The sequence below is a fragment of the Bos indicus x Bos taurus genome, chromosome 23 (genome assembly GCF_003369695.1).
Source record: "Bos indicus x Bos taurus breed Angus x Brahman F1 hybrid chromosome 23, Bos_hybrid_MaternalHap_v2.0, whole genome shotgun sequence".
In the NCBI taxonomy this organism is placed as follows: Eukaryota; Metazoa; Chordata; class Mammalia; order Artiodactyla; family Bovidae; genus Bos; species Bos indicus x Bos taurus.
This window is the reverse complement of record NC_040098.1, coordinates 9,927,030-9,948,912: the sequence shown is the minus strand read 5'-3', so window position 1 is coordinate 9,948,912 and position 21,883 is coordinate 9,927,030. Positions and strand designations below refer to the sequence as shown.

Below are 21,883 nucleotides of genomic sequence, written 5' to 3'. Positions count from 1 at the left end.
AATAACCCAGGGTCCTTGAGGTGGGTGTGTAGGCACAGGAGATCTGCCCTCTACTATTTCAAAACCTAAAAAGGGAGGACGTGCTGACCTAGGGATTATCTAAATGCACGGTTTCAATTTCTCAGAAATCCTTCACTAGGCTGAACCAGAGTCCCATCTAATTAATGACACACCTAGTGTAACCAGTGCCTGCAGGTCCTCCCTGCCCGTGGGAGTCACAGGGATGAGACGCCAGGGCAGCTCTGAGGCTATCTATCACCTGGATAACAGATACAGGAGCAGGTCAGAAGGAGCAAGCTCTCTTACACAAGCCATCCACCCTTTACTATAGAAACTGGACATATGACCATGAAGCCCAAAGTAAAAAAAAAAATCAACAAAGATTTTCTAGTCTTGCTTAACTACAGGGCGCTAAATTTTCAGCAAAATGTCAACAGTCCCTGAGTGAGAGAACTAAGAGTAACCCGACCTGTACTTGAAGGCAGGAGATATGTGAAAGTTTCTCACCTCAGCAGGATATTCAGCAGGATACTGGGGAATAAGGTATCTCTGGCACACAAATGCTGTAGCCTTCAATGCATAAGAGACAGGCACCTCCAAACCGGTATGGCCTTTCTCTCATCTCACAGACATCAGAAGTGCAGAAATATCTAAGTAATCCAGGTAAAATTTCAAACCCAAATTATGCATTCAAAGTACATTTATTGAACACCTGTGTCAGGCACTGATACAAGAATCAGAAAAATAAAGAAAGACTAAATCACTCGGAAAGATGGAAGTACAGCTGTCCATTATTTCCTTTTATCATACCCAACCACTTAAAGCTCTGGATAGAAAGCTCTTCTAGTGGCCCACTAGCACAAAGGAGACCTCTGTGCCCCTGACAATGGTGGCCCACCTGGAATGCTCTCATAGTGCGTCACCTACCCAAATCCTCACATCCTTCACATCAGCTGACGTCCCCCTCCTCATCTCCACCTCATCCCATCCCAAAGTAACCTCTCATTTTTTTGAACTACTAACAGTGAGTACCACCATCAGTTTATGTAGAAATGTGTCATTCCCTAATTAATACCTGTGTTTATTCAACAAATCTTGAGTACTAATTATGTGACAGCATTGTCCTAGGGAGCTGTAGAAATTGCTGCAAATGGTACTGATTTTTGCCTCCCCTAAAGAACTCCCTGGGAGCATTCTTCTCTTAGACTGCTTTTTAGTATCTTCCTGTATAGGCCTGGCTTTGTACTCAGTGCTTAATACCTAATAATTTAATAGAGCCTTAGGCTTCTTTGGTCCAAGCTCACTCAAACTGAAGTTACATAAACTAATGGGGAACAAAAGCAAACGAAGCCATTTCTAAGTGAACTTCCACTTCTTAAAAACCTCAAAAGAACAAGGAAGGAAAAGAAAACCGGCTATGAAAGTGCTGCTGAAACATCACATTTTACTCACACTGACAAAGCACCTCCAATCGCCCCTCCAAGCCACACAAAACACGACCTTTTTCCTCTCAATCCTTACAGCTCCAGATTCAAGTGTTTGTTTTAACAGACCTTGGAAAAGTTTAAAGCACTCCTCAGTGTCCTAGACAAGTCTAACGCTTCATTTTTTGATGAATAAACCCCCTGATTGATGAACCCTGCATCTGCCACTTAACAAACTAATCCAGTGAGGTTCACTACAATAAACTGGAATTTAAGCTTCAAGCACAAGAGGGGCTCAAAGAAGAACACTTTGAACGTAATAAACCTAGAGACGATTTTAATATAAACAACAAAAGCCATGTCCTGCAGAGCCTGGTGGAAGGTTCCAAGTTCCCCAAAGAATGGAATCGAGAGCATTTCTTCAGGGGAACCGCGAGATTCTGTAAGGCGTGGGAGTTTCTGCAGGAGATGAGGGAGATTTAAAATACACATATTTTCCCCCATAAAGTGGCTTGTGAGATACAGCAGCTGGCACCCGACGGTGAAGCCCGGGCTATGCCATGCGGCGGAGGCTGCCACCTGGGCACTCCCACCATTCTTCGCAGCCCGGTCAGGACGGGAGACGAAGACAGCCCGACGCCGCGCGGACCCGCACCGGCGCCCCTCGCCCCAGGAAACCTAGCAAACCCAGCCAGCCAGGGTCTCCGGAGCCCCCATCTCTCCGGGGACCCAGGCGACGGACGGGGGAAGGGGGTCTCCAAGAGCTACCCGGACCCGGAGCGTTACCTACCTGAGCAGACTGGACAGGGCATGGCTCGAGGAGCCAAGACCGCCGCCGCCACCTCCAGAGCCGCTGCCGCCGCCGCTACCGCCTCCAGAGCCGCCGCCGCCGCCGCCGCCCCCGAAGCCTGAGGAGAGCCGCTTCCCGGACAGCAGCTTCTCCACGGCCGGGAGGTGTCCGGTGCGGGCCGCCTCCAGCAGCTCCTGCTCCTTCCCCATCCCCAGGGCCACCGCGCCCTGGACCCCGTTCCCTGGGCCGCCGCCGAACCCGTTCTGGCTCCCAAACTTTCTGTCTCCGGGCAACGCACCCCCGGAGCCGGCCGGGGACACCACCCCCCCTCCCCACGCCTTGTCCCTCAGGGGCGCGTCACTTCCGGGATCCGGCGTCACGCGTCACCGCGCCCCCGCGCCCCGCCCCCATGCCCACCTAGCTGGGCGGGGCCGCGCGGGCCGGCGCAGGTGGCTGCCGTCTGAGCCGAGTGGACCCGGCTGCGCCCTGATAAGCCTTCCCTGCCAAGAGGGCTGCGTCGTGGGGTCACCCGCTGTACAAGTGGAAGGTGACGAGCGCGGTCCACCTGTCCGCGCCCCCTGAAGTGCCCTCCTCCAGAGGTTTTGGGAACTCGCAAGACAGGAAATACGGTAATTCATCCAGGCAGTGTAGAAACAAAGAGAGAAGTGTGGTAACGCGCACCAACATTTGCAAGCCCATTCCCTCTGCACCATAAATATGTCATGGGTTTGGGAACCTAGTGATAAAATATGTGAATAATGTGACCTCCTCCGCACCTCATGCGGAAAGAGAGGAGATTCTTAAAAGGGAAATAACCCCACTTTATGCTCCCAATCCTTGAAATGCCTCGTTAAAGCGAAACATTCAAAGGAAAGACTTCCCTCCCTTTAGGATTTGTTTCCTCTTAGTTTCTTTTTTTTTTTTTTTTTTTACCGCCCTCCCTCTCGCCCCACCATGGAGGACCTTAGCTCCCCAATCGAACCATCGCCCCTTGCAATGGAAACGCAGAGTTCTAACAATTGAACTGCCAGGGAGCCCCGTTTCCTCTTACTTTTGACGGATATTAACCAAACTGACATTAAAGGTCAGATTTGTAAAACCGACTCTGATCTTGAGTACTGGTGAATTGGGAAATATGCAATTCGGTAGAAACTACCTGTTTTGCTTCTGGTACTAGGGCTATTTCTGGCTCGAAGAAGCGCTCAGTAGTTGTGGAGTTACTAATCAATTTGGATAAATTCAGTTCAAGCTGTACGACTATTTTTTTAGGTGCTTGAGGAACAAAAGAGAGATGCTGACAATTCCATGTTAACACAAGCCTCTGAGGTCCAACTGAACGCGTAAAAGGTTGAGTTCCTGTCTGCGTTTGCCCGGGAGCTGCTTTCCACAAGGGCGAACAACGGATGGAGTTTTCTCCTGTCCGCAAACTTTCCTCTGAGGAAAGCAGATTAGGAAGGCGTTAACAGGTTGTGATTTGAGAAGGACGGAAAGGAAAAAGGAGCCCTTCAGTAAACAACAAAACCCTCCTTTACAAATGCTGGCTTCTCAAGGTGGAAAATCCACAAACTGATTTCCGTACCCTCAACTTTCCCTCTCCGCACCGCCACCAAATGAGTAAACCGAAGCCCTGCAACCCTCCTGGCGCGTCTCTAAATGACCCCTTGGAGCAGCGGTCTTGGTGATGTCATCGGAGCGCGACGACCGGAAGTAAGCTGCGTCCTGAGCTCGGGAGTCTGACAGCGGCGCGTTCTCCTCTCCCGGGTTCTAGCCGCGATGGATAATGCCTGCGAATCGCCCAAGGAAAAAGGTGGAGAGACCGGGGAATCAGACGAGACGACGGCGGCTCCTGGGGGCCCCAGGGTTACAGATACGGACGGAATCCCGGAGGAAACAGACGGTGACGGAGACGGGGAATTGAAAGAGGCCGCCGCTGAAGAAGGCGAGGTAGGGAGAGATGTGTCCATGAGGCCGGCGTAGCTTGTGTCACTTCTCGCCCGACAGGCCTCCTGTTTGGTCCCTCCCAAGCTAAAACAGTCGAGGTCACCATAACCCTTTAGATCTGCAGTCGCAGAGTTGGGGTATAAAAGGGGAGGAAACCTTAGAGCCGTCTGAGTTCCAGTAACTCAACCATTAGGTCAGTATTTTTAATCACTGCCCTTGGGCGTTAAAGGTGCTTCAAAGAGGGGACTTCCCTAGCGGTCCAGTGGTCAAGACTTCACCTTCCAATGCAGCCTGTGCGGGTTTCATCCCTGTTTGGGGAGCGAAGATCCCATATGCCTCGCAGCCAAAAAACCAAAACATTAAACAGAAACAATAATGTAACAAATTCAATGAAGACTTTAAAAAGCCACTGCCAAGGGAATTTCAAATAGCTTCTTGGTTTTCCTGGTGAGGAAATTGGGGTCGATGCCAATCGACATTGAAACGGAGGGTAAAAGCTAGAACCCAGGATTCCTGGTACCCCTTTCACCTCAATATGATTTCTGAGATATTGCTTAAGCATAACTTCGTCACTATAGGCTGAGTCGTTAATGGGAGACTTTGAGGTAGTAATTTAGTCACGTTCTCCTCCTCTTGGGACATTTAACTGCTACCAGTGACCTAGGTGCTAATGTCCAAGAGTTTCTATAGCACCAAACTGCTATCCCAAGTGTTCAGCAGTGTTGCTTCTGAGTATCAGTCAGAAGACCAGAATCTTAGAGCCTTAGGTAGGTTCCATTTCTAAAAATAGAGTCTTGAGGTCTTGGAACTGTAATTCCTGTTTGAATTTAAGTGTGAGCTCATGGGAGAAGACATTGGATTAAATGGAAGCTGCCTTTCAGAACATAAAGTTGCATCAAAATATATAAAATTAAGAACTTTAAGAAAAATGTGACAAAACTACTTTAAGAAGGAACTTAAAAAACAGATCTCAAGGACAGAAAGGATTTGAGTAATAATTAGCTTAGTTCAGTAAAGAGCTGTGCACCTAGAAGATAAAAAACTTTTGATGCTTCTGAAACACTTTTTTAAATGGATCATATACCAGACCACAAAGAAAAGCATAAATTCTTAAAAATAAAAATCATAACATCATATTCTGTCAGTACAGTGCAATAGAACCTGAAATTAACAACACAGAGTTTCTCCCACTCCCTCAAAAAAACTAACACCTGGACATTTTAAACCAATTTCTAAATAGCTTTGGATTAAAGAAATTAACATCAAATCCTATTGGATTTTACCAAATTTTTATTTAAAGAAAAAGTCATTGTCTTACATATTTTTACAGAGATACTGAAAATAAGCACCCACCTCAAGAAACCAAAAAAAGAACAAGATAAACCAGAAGAATGTAAAAGCAAGGAGTTAATAGGGATTAAAAATAGACATTAATGAGTTAGTGCTTTAAAAACTGTAAGAAACAATAAAATTAAGACCTGCTTATTTGCAGTGTTTATAGGCACTGATTTGGAGATCTTTAAGATTTAAGAAAATCTAATGTTCAAGTTTAGACTAATTTTGAAAATTCAAGACAAATGGCTCATTTTTAAGGATAATGTAAATCATCAAAATTGAAGCACAAAAAGGTTGGAAAATTCATATGTATCAGTAACCAGAGAAGAAGTTGAAAAAGTTGTTAAAAGATTTACTGCCTTCACTCTCACCTACCTCTCATATTCCCATATGAATTTAAATGTGAGTTCCTCTGTAAGGAAAACAGAAGTTAAATCTCATTAATGAGGTTTGTCATATCCTTAGATTCTATGTTAAGTTGGAGGGGATGAAGTTTGGATTTTGAGGGGTTTTTGCTGTCTTTATTAAACATATTGTGAATAAAACAATGTTAAATGTTTATGCAAAGAGGGATAAATAATAAGAGACAAACCTTCAAAAAATGTTCAGTCTAGGGAATTCCAATGGTTAAGACTCTACACTCACTGCAAGGGGCCCAGGTTCAATCCCAGGTCAGGGAACTAAGATCCCACTAGCCACACAGCAAGGCCAAAAAAAAAAGTTCAAGTTCTCAGTCCAGTAATGGGAAATAAATATTTGCTTGATACAGTAGAATTGGAAAGAAGAAAAGAGCACTACATGTGTGAGAAGCTCACTTAAAAGTTCCAAATTCAAAGAAACACTGCTTTGATAAGAAGGTGCCCTTTTTAAAATATTCTTTCCACATGGACTCATCATTGGTAAAGAAATCCGTAGGTTTAGACGAAGAAGAGCTGGCTGTATGGAGAGAAGTTTTCTTATATCCCCTCCAAAGATTGAAGTCACTGACTTCTCTGGTGGTCCAGTGGTTGAAAATCTGCCTTGCTAACCCAGGGGATGTGGGTTCCATCCTGGTTGGGGAATTAAGATCCCACATGTGTGGGAGCAACCAAGCCCGCGTGCCACAACTCCTGAAGCCTGCGTGCCCTGAAGCCCTTGCGCCACAACTAGGGAGTCCGCAGCATGTGAAAGATGCCACAAGCCACAACTACGACCCAAGGCAGCCAAATAAATAAAGAATGAGGTCAGAAGGGTGGGCTCAAGGGGAGTGTGGCTTTCATGATCCTTGGCATTACCATGCCTGTGTAAACAGATACTGAAACTAGGATCATAGGTTACCTGGAAAACTGGATTATGTAGCAGCTTTTCTTTCCCCGGTTGGGCTGTAAACTCCTTTAGTAGAGATAGGATATCTTATCTTTGATGTACAGCCAATGCCTGGAACCAAAAAACTACAGAAATAAGAGAATTCGTTGTGTTGTATGAGAACAATGTCTTTTTGCCTTACTCAAGTTTGTAAAGTAGGCCGTATATATAAAGGGTTTCTTTTGTCTTCTTAGCTCAAGAGTCAGGATATTGCAGATTTAACAGCAGTTGAAAGGGAAGACTCATTACTTACTCCTGCAGCCAAAAAACTGAAAATAGATACCAAAGAGAAGAAAGAGAAGAAGCAGAAAGTGGATGAAGATGAGATTCAAAAGATGCAGTAAGTCAGTTTTCTGATCACTCCCTTTTCAAGGCTCTAAACTGACCACATAGTTAATACATTTTTCTTGGCCTTAAAATTTACTTTTTTAAACTCAAACTAAGATAATTAATATATCAATATTATGGTTAAGTTAAAAGAAAAATATCACTTTCAGTTCAGTTCAGTCGCTCAGTCATGTCCGATTCTTTTCGACCCCAAGGACTGCAGCATGCCAGGCCTTCCTGTCCATCACTAACTCCTGGAGTTTACTCAAACTCATGTCCATTGAATCAGTGATGCTATCCAACCATCTCAGCCTCTGTCATTCCCTTCTCCTCCCGCCTTCAATCTTTCCCAGAATCAGGGTCTTTTCAAATGAGACAGTTCTTCACATCAGGTGGCCAAAGTATTGGAGTTTCAGCTTCAGCATCAGTCCTTCCAATGAATATTCAGGACTGATCTCCTTTAGGATGGACTGGTTGGTTCTCCTTGCAATCCAAGGTACTCTCGAGTCTTCTCCAACACCATAGTTCAAAAGCATCAATTCTTCGGCACTCAGCTTTCCCTATAGTCCAACTCTCACATCCATACATGACTACTGGAAAAACCGTAGCCTTGATTAGACAGACCTTTCTTGGCAAAGTAATGTCTCTGCTTTTTAATATGCTGTCTAGGTTGGTCATAACTTTTCTTCTAAGGAGTAAGTGTCTTTTAATTTCATGGCTGCAATCACCATCTGCAGTGATTTTGGAGCCCCCCAAAATAAAAGTCTGTCACTATTTCCACTGTTTCCCCATCTATTTGCCATGAAGTGATGGGACCAGATGCCATGATGTTAGTTTTCTGAATGTTGAGCTTTAAGCCAACTTTTTCACTCTCTTCCACTTTCATCAAGAGGCTCTTTAGTTCTTCTTTGCTTTTTGCCATAAGGGTGGTGATATCTGCATATCTGAGGTTATTGATGTTTCTCCCGTCAATCTTGATTTCAGCTTGTGCTTCATCCAGCCCAGCATTTCTCATGATGTACTCTGCATATAAGTTAAATAAGCAGGGTGACAATAAACAGCCTTGACGTACTCCTTTCCCTATTTGGAACGAGTCTGTTGTTCCATGTCAAGTTCTAACTGTTGCTTCCTGACCTGCATAGAGATATCTCAAGAGGCAGGTCAGGTGGTCTGGTATTCCCATCTCATTAAGAATTTTGCAGTTTGTGGTGATCCACACAGTCAAAGGCTTTGGCATAGTGAATAAAGCAGAAATAGATGTTTTCCTGGAACTCTCTTGCTTTTTCAATAATCCAGCGGATGTTGGCAATTTGATCTCTGGTTTTTCTGCCTTTTCTAAAACCAGCTTGAACATCTGGAAGTTCACAGTACTGTTGAAGCCTGGCTTGGAGAATTTTGAGCATTACTTTACTAGCATGTGAGATGAGTGCAATTGTGCAGTAGTTTGAGCATTCTTTGGGATTGCCTTTCTTTGGGATTGGAATGAAAACTGACCTTTTCCAGTCCTGTGGCCACTGCTGAGTTTTCCAAATTTGCTGGCATATTGAGTGCAGCACTTTCACAGCATCATCTTTTAGGATTTGAAAGTATCACAGTTAACATTTTGACATATATTCACCAAGATATTTTCTTTACATATATTTATCTGTAAATAAAATTAATTTCAAAGATGTTAAATACTGTTGATAACCTGTTTTCATTATGTTTTCTGATTGTAAAAATAGTATGAATTTGTTGCAAATAATTCAGAAAATACAGAAAAATAGAAAAAACAATTACTTATAACCCCACAACCCAGAGTTTACCCAGGGCATATATTTGTGTATATACCTTTTCAGATATAGTTTAATGTTTGATATATATACATATTTTCATGTCAGTAAATATGCCCGTAAATTGTCATTTTTAACAGCCGCATTGTATTCTATTATGTTGATGAACTATAATATAATGTAATCTACCTCTGCAGTTGTTTTGTTTTTCTTTTGACATTATGATCAACATCTTTGAGCATGTCTTTGCATACCTGTCCATATACTTCCTAAAATAAACCCCTGGAAGTGTAATTGGTAGTTTAAACAATATGAACATTTTCAAAGGATTTTCATTTGTATTTTCAGAATCCCCAAAAAGGTGTTCCACCCACACTCTACCAGCATGTATGAATTTGTGTCTTCCCACCCTCACTAGCACCATGCTTTTTAATACTTCTTTATCTGGTTTTTGAAAAATGTTTATCATGTGAAATGTAGTGAGGTAGCATTATGGGAAGAGAGAGCCTACTGCTGAAAACATAATCTATCTACTGTGATTCAGTAACCCAACATTGTTTTTGTTCTTAGTGAAGTAAGAAAGGAACTTATGTTTCACCTGTTGTCGAGTAATAGAAATACTTTCTCTTCATTCCTCATAAATACTAAGCCGAATACTATTGGTCCCTTGAAAAATTAATTTTTTTAATGTCTGAGACTTGGTTTTATTGACATAATAATGTGTATATCTTAAGTATTTGTTGTTATAAGTGAACTTAATTACCTGAATCTTTGTCTAGAATCCTGGTTTCTTCTTTTTCTGAGGAGCAGCTGAACCGTTATGAAATGTACCGCCGGTCAGCTTTCCCTAAGGCAGCCATTAAAAGGGTAAGGACGGACTGTCACACTCATTTCCATGAGCCATGAGAATTGAACAGGGCTCAAGGGCTGTATCCACTGACATTTTGCAGTGAAGTATTAGGCAAGTTGGTGGAACATTTAGGCAGGAAAATAAAAATACATGCCCCTCAATAGTCTGACCAGTTGTAGTTTTATATTCTTGACAAATAGGCCATTATACACCTGAAAGCTTGTATTACTGGTGTCAGTTTCAGCATCAAGCCTTTAGTGAACTCTTAGTTCAGAGCTCTTGTGGGTGTTATGTTCCAAAGCCAGTCCTTGACTACCTTACTCACAGTCTTTTGTCCTTCTTTCAAGCTGATCCAGTCCATCACAGGCACCTCTGTGTCTCAGAATGTTGTTATTGCTATGTCTGGTATTTCAAAAGTTTTCGTCGGGGAGGTGGTAGAAGAAGGTAAGTGGTATTGGTCTAAATACTGGATTGAGCCTGTGGTGGTCTTATTTCCAAGGATATATATACTGAGAGACTTATGAGGTCCCAGTGGTAGTTTCCATTTACACTAGAAGTTGACCAAGGCAAGAGCCTTATATTCAGGAGAGCATGTATTGAATGCATTATTCCTTGAAAGTTTCAATACTAGGAGGTCTGGAAACACCTTGGAAGTCTCCCTTCCTGATTCTTGTCCTCAGCCCAGGGTGACAAGTAGACGGTATTTTTCTCCAATGGACTTTGTTCATTTCTGCTCCCCAAAGTAGAGATACAAAGAAAGTCATCCCTGGGGCTGACCAGTGTGGTATGGTGAGTAGTTGTCCCTGATGTTATGATCCCCTGGGAGCTCCTGTCCATCAAGTAAAGAACCTGGCTGCTACTCTCTGCTAATTTCTAGCTGGTGAAATATTTATTCTTTCAAGGAGAAGCTGTGTTTTGAACTGTTGCCTGTGATAAGGCCTGATGTGGGATATCATGCTAAAGCTAAATGATACATTTTATAGCATTCTCTGAAGAAGGGAAAATATCTTGGTTTATTTCTTTAGCACCTTTAAGAGGAATTAATGAGCATTATAGGACTCGAAAGGATTGTGATAAGCTCTTGTGTGATAATGAAACTCTTCTCCTTGTCCTCTGTTTAGCACTGGATGTGTGTGAGAAGTGGGGAGAAATGCCACCACTGCAACCCAAACACATGAGGGAGGCTGTTCGGAGGTTAAAGTCGAAGGGGCAAATTCCCAACTCAAAGCACAAAAAAATCATCTTCTTCTAGACCAAGTCTAGAAGAACGAAGCCCTGCTTCCGGACTTCCTATTGCATGAGATTCTCTGCGCTGGTGCTTTGGTATCTCAGTCCTCCAAGGATTCCATGATGATTTTAATGTCTTTCTCAAAACTGATAATTCATTGCATCTAAAAGAAGGCATGCACCCTGTTTCATACTTGCCTTGACTAAATATTGACTAAATATTGGGACCTCTGAGGGCATCTGAGGCATTTAACTATTACTGGCTAGTTGGAAGAAGAAAGGTTGGTGTGCCTTAAGCATCTTCTGGACAGGAATGCTGCTTTCAGAAAGAAAACCTGTTCAAGACGGTTTGATGGTTTCACATTGAAGCCTGAAGTTGCTGTGAATTAGGTTGTTTCTTTACATCTGGTTTTAAGTAAATGAAACAATCAGAAACTTGACCTGTGATACTCCACCATGAAGGACATGGTGACAGCAGAAGCAGTGGAACAGTTTGTCCCTGTAAACATTTGAGATTCTTCTATGGTGAATGATTAATAAAGCTGTTTTCCAACCTGCCTTGTGTGTATTTTTTCTGTCTAGCTGGTTGGGATGGGGAGAAGTTTGCTGGTGTCCAAATAAAACTTGTCTGGGATTTTTTGTGAAAGTTGGAGCCCTCCCCATCCCTACTAGAACCATTAAGATTGTATCTCATAAAGAATACTTAAAGCACTTAAAAACAATGTAAATGCCTATGTGTTTCAATTCCTATAAACAGATATACCAGAACCAATACTGTTTAATAAGTTTAATTTGCTTTTTTCAGGTGGTTCACAGAACCAGTACACTCAAGGTTTGATTAGATATTGCAACATTAAAATTTCTCAATACTGACCAATATTCCAGTTCATTGGATACATTCTCATTGTTTTCCTCAAGAAGAGGGGAATGGAGGGACTTTTTATTGACAGTGATTAGCAGTAATAAGGCTACTGTAGTATAATTGGCAATGGGCAATCTCCAAGAGTTCTTTCTTCTCTATCATTCAGTACCATAAGGAGAGGGGTTCTGAAGCTTTTTGCTTTTGAAGCTTTCCTGAGCATGTCAGTAAAGATTCCAATTCTGGTTAGCACCCTGAGCAGGGGAAACAGCTTAGACACAAAGTTGGGCAAATCTGGATTTTAGTGTCTAGCATTAAAACTTGTGGCTTTAAACATGTACTTAGCTAGTGGAGAAGACACTTCAGTGGTGCATTTCACCAAGAAACGCTGTAAGACTCAGGCTAAATCTTGACCAAAAACTGCAGGGAAAACCAAATAAACAAAAATACATATCTCAGCTCCAGAGGAAGCTTTTTAAGTGGTCATAGGAGCTATACCTATTGCAATATGAGATACTGGATAAGGCTGAAATTTACAGATAATAAGGAAGAAAGTTCACATCCCAAGTATAGCCACTTAGCAAAGCCTCACAGTTGAAGGTTATCTAAGAGTATTCCCCCTTGTATCTGTTGTAAGAGATGGAAAAAATAATCCCCATTCAACAACAGCAACTGTATGTACCTACCCAGAGGTGAATGGGAATATTCCTCCTCCAGCAGGAGGTAGGGGAAGATTCCAGGGAAGGTTATAGTCCCTGAAAGGAGAGGACCTCAATCACAGCAGAATCTCTTGAAGCACAATAATGACTATGGTCAATCACAGAGCAATGACAGCTCTTGGAGTTCTCAAATAGCCAGATGTCATCCCACTAGCTTGCGCAGCAATGCTGTTTCCATCATTTTGTGATATTACTATTAACTGTTTTTGAAGTTAAGGTAAACATATAAGGGAGGGAAAAAACGAACCAACCTTAGTTTAAAGGTTTGGAATGCAAAGTTCCTGTATCGGTATGTTCAAACTACACCACCTTTCCACCACCCCCTAAACTAGCCTATGGGAAAACTGACGTAAGTGGATGAAATGGAAGAATTTCAGTTATGCGGTATGTGAGGGCTGCCTTAAGCCTTGTATATTCCAAATACAGGAACCATTCCTTTCAGAACCATGAAAAAGTGTACATAAAGGTTGAGGCCCATGGCAAAATGAGGGTCAGATTAAATGCACAGCAAAAAGCAGCCATGGTTAGACTAGAACCCATTCCTTCTGTCTTAGGTCTAATAAACTAGCTTACAGATGATTCCAGTGAGTTAAAAACAGGATTTGAGATTGCTAAGCACCCCTGCAGCTTAGCTGAGAGAGATTTAAACCAGTCCATTTGCACTAAAGCATATCTCCAGTACCTCCATGTAAACAGGAAATCTAGACAGTCACAGGTAATACCAGGTGTAAACGCTTCACAGCTGACACGGTGACTGCAGTGGCGGAAGTCTCTTGGATAGGGGTGTTTCACTCCAGACATTTTCTTGAGGTATTATTATTTCGTGTTCACAGTCTTAAAGCTCCAAGGCAGAAATCGTCAGCAGGCCGAAGGAGCTGATACTACTATTTTTTTCCTTCCATCCTTTTCATTTATTCTGAGGACTACCAACAAGGTCACATTTCTTCACTATGAAAGTTTTTCTCCCCCCAGTGAATAGGAGTATGAAGTTACACAAGATGACTTTTACTAAAATTCCATGGGATGCTGACCCTCTACCGTATTTCCTGAGTGAGGAACTTCAAGACAATGGCCAAAGCTATCACATAAGCAAATTCAAATTCTAGGGCTACATTTGTCACATGGACAAGAGCGCCACAGAGCCCAGAAACCTGAGCGAGCTCTGGTCATTAAAGGGGTGAGCCTCGGCGCTGGCCAGATTTGTTTCTATTGCCTCCTACCAAGCGGACACTTAAAGAGAAAGTGTACCAGGCAACTCTTCGCATGGAGGGACAGGGAGGGCAGGAAAGCAGGGGAAGGGAAGAGAACCAGAACGTGATTTGAGACCAATGCAGGTGAGCCCGAGGTTGGATAATTCTGTCTTCTGGCTACTGGCTCTTCCTCTGTCCCCTCTAAGAACATTAGACATGCCACGCTGGAGAGGACCAGTGATCCTTTTTGTTCATCATTCTGCCTTTGACAGAAGCACTTAAAGGGGAGTCTGTGGAGGGATGCAGTGGGTAACTCCATTGTATATCACCAAATAACCCCAGTTTCCTATAATTCCTTTTGGAAAGTCATCGTGCAAGGATTCCTCGTAAACCTTCTGCACCAATATACTTTCTTACAGCACCACTTCTTAAACAGAGAGCCCTAGGAGTTTCTGATTTGCTACAAGAAGTGCTTGTAGGTGCTAAGGCTACAAGGGCCAGCCCTAGTATTGTGGGACCCGAAGCACATGCCCTGGATCTTGACTGAATATCTGACCTAACACTACCCTCAGCTTTCATCCTTTTCAGAACTGGAGCTCACATTTTAAAGACGTGTACCTCCACCCCTGATGATTTTTGCTGTTCTCTAGACCTTTTCACCTTTCACCACATACTCTGTAAGTAAGGCCCCTAGAAGTGCACAGATCATTTAAGGCGTTACCATGGTCTTTTCTGAGATGCTGTTTTCTGTGTTGGCTCCACACGCCCTACAGCAGCACTCTGACCCCTCTTCCCTTATGGCAATGCTTAGGTTTCTTTCCTGAGCTCTTTCCAGGGCTCACTGTCTCAGTGGTTGCTTATTCTCCCCTAAGGGCACTGCTTCACACTAACCTATAGAGAATCTCACCTGACATTTCCTGAGTATTCACAGCCCAGTCTTTGAATCTTCTGCAAACTTTTTTTTAATTTTATTTTATTTTTAAACTTTTCATAATTGTATTAGTTTTGCCAAATAATTTTTTTTTAATCGCCTCTGGTTTATCTTCACTGCCTGGAAGTAGTGACATTTGATTGCATTATAATATCCTACTTTCAGGTTATTTATAAAATTCTTAAATAAGGTTAAACCAAGCATCAACCGATAGGGAACTTCCACTGTTGACATTCTCTCAGAAAGATGTTTATTCTTAAGTCTCTCAGCTGTTTCCTAAGCATGAGAGGATATCCCCATAAACTCATAGCAATTGCTGTTTTTAAAACTGTCTTAGTTTTAAATCACAACAAAAAGCCTTTAAAAGTCTGAGCAAATTAGATCTTGTTCCTTCTTGAATGTATATTTCTTTTTATCGTCAAAATACTAGAATATACAAGTCAGGCATGATTCCCCATAAAGGAAACCATTTATCTTTCCCCTAGTAGGTCATGTGTGATTAAGACTTTAGTGACACTACTAAATCATTATTTTACCATCTCGCCAATTCAAGGTGACTTCGCTGATGAACAGTTCTGTCCAATCAACAGAGCTTGAAGTACAGCACAGAGCAGTATGGATCAAGATAGAATGTTGGGGAGGAATTAGGGAAGAAAGAGGGGGAAATAGCTCTTTCAGCAGTTAGGGCAAAACCTAGCTATGCTGAAGGTTTTTTTTAACTCAAGTCAAAATAACATGATTTTAAAAAGCCACAGTGATAGAGGCAGGTGAGAGGCAACTGCTGAGATGTTTATGTTACCGTATAAAACACAATTTCAGTTCCGACACCACCAAGGACTAAGGAGATTGCTGGTAGGAAGTCACAGCGCTGGGAAAGCTGATGTGCCAGGGACCCCCGGGAGACAGGAAAAAACCTGTGAGGGGCAGCTGTGGAAGACAGACAGGACACGGCTGGCAATAGTGGGTTCAGTAGGAACCAAGCTCTCCTACGATCCCCACCAAGCCTTGACCTCAACCTAGCCCAGAGTGAATCGTTTCTTGATTTAAATTTCAAACACACTGTGTTACAGAAGGGAGAGGTGATACAAGGGAGCCGCTACTGCTGTTTACTTCCTACCACAGCATCACAGCGATGACAGGCGTCACACAGAGGAAGCTTAACCCTGAACGATCTGATTGTAACATCAGCCAAGATGACAGGGGCTTAGTTTCCTTTCCAAACAAGGCAGAATCCATGTCTCACTTACTCCTGTGCCTCCCCTGGCTCCCGCCTTGCTGGCTACTTCCTGTTCCATTCTACCGCCGCAGCACTTCCCAGGTCCACTACAGAAAGCAAGCTCTGAGACACAGAACCTTTGGTGACTCTGTGGGTGACCGAACAAGGAGATGGGAACTCTGCGCTGTTCACACAGGTTGTGGAGCAAGCAAAGGTCTCTGCCATGAAACCAGGTGGTGAAATGACCCTACAGTGTTGAGAAGATTCCACCTAGTGTGCTGAGGGCCAAAAGGACAGGCGAGACGTGATGCCTGAGCCACACACAACGTGGGCCCCAACTTTCTGGAACGTGGTCATGCTTTGCCCTGTCTTCCATCCAAGTCAGAACCGCTAGTACAAAGGACACCACCAGGAGTGAGCTGTGCGTCCTCCGCCGGCTTGTCCAGCACTGGACGGAGTCTGTCACAGGTGGTGTGACTGCTGGTGATCTCCTCCTCTCTCCTTGGCAAAGATCGCTGAGCCACTGCTGTCAGAGCTCAAAGAGGGGGTTATATTTCCTAATCTCTTCAAGAAGTTTTTCTTTATCCTGGTTGGCTTGAGCCAATGCTTGTTTAGTTTCTATAAGTTCCTTTCGTAGGGTAGGCAGTTCATTCACCTGAGGAACAACAAAGAAGTCATGATCAATCAATAAGGTAACACACCTTGCAAAGACATCCAGTAAGGGAACACGGAGGGAGAATTCAAGCAGCACAATCCGCAAGTTTGGTCAAAGATCAAGAGAACCAGCAAGGTCTCTTCTCAGAGGCTAATCCCCTCTTCAGAGCTCATCAGCTGCAGGGACAACAGCAGGTGGAAGATGTCATCAGCAGGCATTCATCTCTAGCTCCTGACCTCCAGCCTCTGTTCAGCACTTCCAGAAGCTACTGCTAGGTGACAAAAGCCCAGACCGCCCAGCTGTACCAGCACAAGCAACCTTGTCAGCCCTCTGGATTTTACCCACTTCTATGATTACAACCCCAAAGGGTTTACAGGAAAGGTACTGTTCAGTTAGGGCCTCACCTGTGGACCAAAAGCCTCCCCGGTGGACACCAAAAACACCTGTTCTTTGGGGGGCTGCCTCGTCTCACTCTTAGGTGCTTTGGCTGATGGTCTGTCTTGAGCAGCAGCTGGAAAAAAGTAAAGGCTCTGAATGACAACTGCCAGCAACAAGCGGACTGTTCCTACTTGTCGTCTATTTCCTTACAGGAGCAGAAAGGTAGAGAAGCCGGGAGGCTGACAAGCCCTACTCACCACCTATGTGGAACACACCATCGTCACTCCGACTCAGGACAGTGTGCTCCACGGACAGAGTGATGGGTATGGGGCCTGGTGAGGTGGGGTAGATGGGGGGGACATCATCCTGCAAGAAAGAGAGAAGCCACATGAGGCCCCCAACCAACTCAGTGCAGCTTAGGTAACAAGCCATGCTTCCAACTGTGGAGCTGGAAGCACTGTGTATCCATACACTCTAGCGAGGCATGAGACGCATAATGAGTCTCTCCCATTCTAGACACAGTGAGCCTGAGGATCTGCTAACCTGTGGGCTTGCACAGTCATGCTGCATGCCAAAGGGCAGGGCTAGAGACAAGGCCCCCCTCACTTGAACCTAGAACTTTTTGCTGCTACTACATACTTAGGTACTACTGTAGTAGTGAATACTAACATGCCTTTCCTCACTTGGTCCTCCCCACATTTCACAGGGACATGAGAAGAAGTTAACAGCTGTCACTGTTAACAGGGTCAAGGGTCAAGAATCCGTTGCTTGACCAAGTCTAGGGTAAACCCCAAAGTTCCTCTCACCTTTAGAGTGACCCTGGAGTTCAGGAGCTCAATCTGCATGGGAACCACCACTGGTATCTCCTCATCCTCCAAGAAGGGCCCCAGGCCACTGAGCACCGAAGTGAGCAGCTCAAGGTCACAGCCCTGAAGCAACAAATGCAGGAAGCCGTTCTGTGTAGCCAGAGGGGAATGAACAGCTGCACCAGGCCCCACCTCAAAGCGAAGGCCCACAGCTGGCCTGATGTGGCCAGTCTTCGAAGTGGAGGAGTCCTGAAAGCTTGTGCCTTTGTGAAGCAAGACAGAAGGAAAATACATTAATTAATTACCAGCCAGTGATTGCTCAAAGCACTTTAATATATAGTTAATATTCACAACCATTGTGATTATCTCAGTCGTAAAGATCTTTCTTGTACAGTTCTTCTGTGTATTCTTGCCACCTCTCCTTAGTATCTTCTGCTACTGTTAGGTCCATACCATTTCTGTCCTTTATTGAGCTCATCTTTGCATGAAAAGTTCCCTTGGTATCTCTAATTTTCTTGAAGAGATCTCTAGTCTTTCCCATTCTATTGTTTTCCTCTATTTCTTTGCACTGTTCACTGAGGAAGACTTTCTTATCTCTCCTCGCTATTCTTTGGAACTCTGCATTCAAATGGGTATATCTTTCCTTTTTGCCTTTGCTTTTTGCTTCTCTTCTTTTCACAGCTCTTTGTAAGGCCTCCTCAGACAGCCATTTTGCCTTTTTGCATTCCTTTTTCTTGGGGATGGTCTTGATCTCTGTCTCCTGTACAAGTAACTAACCTCCGTCCATAGTTCTGCAAGCACTCTGTCTATCAGATCTAGTCCCTTCAATCTATTTCTCACTTCCACTGTATAATCGTTCAGGATGTGATTTAGGTCATACTTGAATGGTCTAGTGGTTTTCCCTATTTTCTTCAATTTAAGTCTGAATTTGGCAATAAGGAGGTCATGATCTGAGCCACAGTCAGCTCCCGGTCTTGTTTTTGCTGACTGTATAGAGCTTTTCCATCTTCGGCTGCAAATAATGTAATCAATCTAATTTTGGTGTTGGCCATCTGGTGATGTCCATGTGTAGAGTCTTCTCTTGTGTTGTTGGAAGAGGGTGTTTGCTATGACCAGTGCATTCTCTTGGCGAAACTATTAGCCTTTGGCCTGCTTCATTCTGTACTCCATAGCCAACTTTGCCTGTTACTCCAGGTGTTTCTTGACTTCCTATTTTTGCGTTCCAGTCCCCTATAATGAAAAGGACATCTTTTTTCATGATGGTGTGATCACTGACCTAGAGCCAGGCATCCTGGAATGTGAAGTCAGGTGGGCCTTAGGAAGCATCACTACGAACAAAGCTAGTGGAGGTGATGGAATTCCAGTTGAGCTATTTCAAACCCTAAAACATGATGCTGTGAAAGTGCTGCACTCAATATGCCAGCAAATTTGGAAAACTCAGCAGTGGCCACAGGACTGGAAAAAGTCAGTTTTCATTCCAATCCCTAAGAAAGGCAATGCCAAAGAAGGCTCAAACTACTGCACAATCGCACTCATCTCACACGCTAGTAAAGTAATGCTCAAAATTCTCCAAGCCAGGCTTCAGTAATACATGAACCATGAACTTCCTGATGTTGGCTGGTTTTAGAAAAGGCAGAGGAACCAGAGATCAAATTGCCAACATCCACTGGATCACTGAAAAAGCAAGGGAGTTCCAGAAAAACATCTATTTCTGCTTTATTGACTATGCCAAAGCCTTTGACTGTGTGGATCACAATAAACTGTGGAAAATTTTGAAAGAGATGGGAATACCAGACCACCAAACCTGCCTCTTGAGAAACCTGTATGCAAGTCAGGAAGCAACAGTTAGAACTGGACATGGAACAACAGACTGGTTCCAAATAGTGAAAGGAGTACGTCAAGGCTGTATATTGTCACCCTGCTTATTTAACTTATATGCAGAGTACATCATGAGAGACCCTGGGCTGGAGGAAGCACAAGCTGGAATCAAGATTGCCAGGAGAAATATCAATAACCTCAGATATGCAGATGACCCTTATGGCAGAAAGTGAAGAAGAACTAAAGAGCCTCTTGATGAAAGTGAAAGAGGAGAGTGAAAAAGTTGGCTTAAAGCTCAACATTCAGAAAACTAAGATCATGGCATCCAGTCCCATCACTTCATGACAAATAGATGGGGAAACAGTGGAAACAGTGTCAGACTTTATTTGGGGGGGCTTCAAAATCACCGCAGATGGTGACTACAGCCATAAAATTAAAAGACACTTACTCCTTGGAAGAAAAGTTATTACCAACCTAGACAGCATATTAAAAAGCAGAAACATTACTTTGCCAACAAAGGTCCATCTAGTCAAGGCTATGGTTTTTCCAGTAGCATGTATAGATGTGAGAGTTGGATTATAAAGAAAGCTGAGCGTCAAAGAATTGATGCTTTTGAACTGTGGTGTTGGAGAAGACTCTTGAGAGTCCCTTGGACTGCAAGCAGATCCAACCAGTCCATCCTAAAGGAGATCAGTCCTGAATATTCATTGGAAGGACTGATGTTGAAGCTGAAACTCCAATTCTTTGGCCACCTGATGCAAAGAGTGGACTCATTTGAAAAGACCCTGATGCTGGGAAAGATTGAGGGCAGGAGGAGAAGGGGACGACAGAGGATGCGATGGTTGGATGGCATCACTGACTCAATGGACATGAGTTTGAGTAAACTCCGGGAGTTGGTGATGGACAGGGAGGCCTGGCGTGCTGCAGTCCATGGGTCGCAAAGAGTCGGACACGACTGAGTGACTGAACTGAACTGAATATTCATAACAGCCCTGTACCAGAAGTGTTATTATCTTCCCATTTTACAGATGAGAGAACTGAGGCACAGAGAGTAACCTGCCAAAGCAGCAAAGGTTGTGGACTTCCCTGGTGGTCCAGTGGTTCAGTCTGCCTGCCAAGGAAGGGGACAGGGTCTGGTCCCTGTTCTGGGAAGATCCCACATACCACAGGGCAACAAAGCCCTTGCACCACAACTACTGCAGCCCATGTTCTAGAGCCTGTGCTCTGCAACAACAGAACCCACTGCAATAAGAAGCCCACGTGCTGCAACTCCAGAGTACTCCCCACTCACTGCAACTAGAGAAAGCCCACACACAGCAACAAAGACCCAGTGTAGCCAAAAATAAACACTTTTTTTAAAACCAACAAAGTAACACAGTTTGCAAGTAGCAAGGTAGGAGCTGCATGCAAGCTGCCTGACTGCAAAGACCATGGGCTTGGCCAGTCTGCTTTAATGCCTCTCATGGTAGGAGGGACATTAAGGACCAATTAAAAAGCTGGTCTTGCTTAGAATCAGAGGCAGTGGGCTAATAGCCAAGGTGAAGCTGAAACAGAGGACCCTCGGGAGTTCCCTGATGGTCTAGTAGTTAGATCTCAACTCTTTCACTGCTAGGACCCAGGTTCATCCCCTGGTTGAGGAATTGAGATCTTACAAGCCATACAGCACAGCCAAAAATGAATAAACAAACAGTGGACCCTCAACTCTGCTAAATTTGATCATCTCTTCCTTTCTCCAAGTCTTGATCTTCTCATCTTTCTCTCAGGAAGCCAAGCAGGATCTATGTTAATTTACTCAAAACTGCATGAAGAATAAGCTCAGGTGCAGCCAAGGCTATGAAGCAACTTACATACCTATATACCTGTAAATTGGTACAACCGTTCTGGGGAAAAAATGGGCATTATCTAGCAAAATGACAGCTATACCTACCCTAATGACCTAGCAACTATTTCCTCAGGAACATAAACCTGGAGAAACTCTCCAACATACGTAACAGGAGACATATACAAGGATGGGCATGTCAAAAGAACCCTATTTGAAACAGCAAAAAAAAGTGGAAACAAACCACATGTCTGTTCAGAATAGAATGAAGACGTGAACAGAGTAATGAGTACAAGAGAGATTTGGGGGGTGATGGTGATGGTTGCAGAACTCTGGAAGCTTACTAATATTTATCAAAGTACACACAAAGAGTGAATTTCATAGTACGCATATTATACCTCATTAAAGCAGTTGTTTAAAAAGTCATACATTTCTCCAATAGAATATTATAAAGTAGTGAAAATGAATGAATTACAGCTAAC

The 21,883-nt window shown here is 43.6% G+C and overlaps 3 protein-coding genes across 10 annotated transcripts in view; 1 reads left to right on the top strand and 2 right to left on the bottom strand.

Annotated features, from left to right (window-relative positions):
• Nucleotides 1-2,565, bottom strand: part of ANKS1A (ankyrin repeat and sterile alpha motif domain containing 1A) — a 169,768-nt gene extending 167,203 nt beyond the window's left edge. For 3 of the 7 annotated variants that reach the window (XM_027524956.1, XM_027524957.1, XM_027524958.1), the window contains exon 1: nucleotides 2,215-2,561. In XM_027524956.1, the coding sequence (XP_027380757.1) occupies nucleotides 2,215-2,423 (209 nt within the window). In that variant the 5' untranslated portion in view covers nucleotides 2,424-2,561. Of the gene's footprint in view, nucleotides 1-2,214 lie in introns of all 7 variants that reach the window. The other 4 variants (XM_027524959.1, XM_027524960.1, XM_027524961.1 and 1 more) reach the window with 2 other exon arrangements.
• Nucleotides 2,566-2,635: 70 nt separating this feature from the next.
• Nucleotides 2,636-11,568, top strand: TAF11 (TATA-box binding protein associated factor 11). The gene is made up of 6 exons (XM_027524964.1): nucleotides 2,636-2,843; nucleotides 3,484-4,158; nucleotides 7,029-7,174; nucleotides 9,713-9,800; nucleotides 10,131-10,227; nucleotides 10,905-11,568. Exons 2-6 carry the CDS (start codon nucleotides 3,988-3,990, stop codon nucleotides 11,033-11,035), a joined length of 633 nt encoding a protein of 210 aa, XP_027380765.1. The 5' UTR covers nucleotides 2,636-2,843; nucleotides 3,484-3,987; the 3' UTR covers nucleotides 11,036-11,568.
• A 214-nt stretch (nucleotides 11,569-11,782) lies between these two features.
• Nucleotides 11,783-21,883, bottom strand: part of UHRF1BP1 (UHRF1 binding protein 1) — a 72,900-nt gene continuing 62,799 nt past the window's right edge. For both annotated transcript variants that reach the window (XM_027524954.1, XM_027524955.1), the window contains 4 exons: nucleotides 17,765-18,027; nucleotides 17,216-17,324; nucleotides 16,985-17,091; nucleotides 11,783-16,580 (listed from right to left, as the gene is read on the bottom strand). In XM_027524954.1, the coding sequence (XP_027380755.1) occupies nucleotides 16,455-16,580; nucleotides 16,985-17,091; nucleotides 17,216-17,324; nucleotides 17,765-18,027 (605 nt within the window). In that variant the 3' untranslated portion in view covers nucleotides 11,783-16,454. The remainder of the gene's footprint in view (nucleotides 16,581-16,984; nucleotides 17,092-17,215; nucleotides 17,325-17,764; nucleotides 18,028-21,883) is intronic.

Coding starts and splice junctions, on each gene's coding strand:
- TAF11 (XM_027524964.1), top strand. CDS start 3,988: ATGGATAATGCCTGCGAATCGCCCAAGGAAAAAGGTGGAGAGACCGGG. Junction 4,159..7,028: donor CCGCCGCTGAAGAAGGCGAG/GTAGGGAGAGAT, acceptor TTGTCTTCTTAG/CTCAAGAGTCAGGATATTGC. Junction 10,228..10,904: donor CGGGGAGGTGGTAGAAGAAG/GTAAGTGGTATT, acceptor TCCTCTGTTTAG/CACTGGATGTGTGTGAGAAG.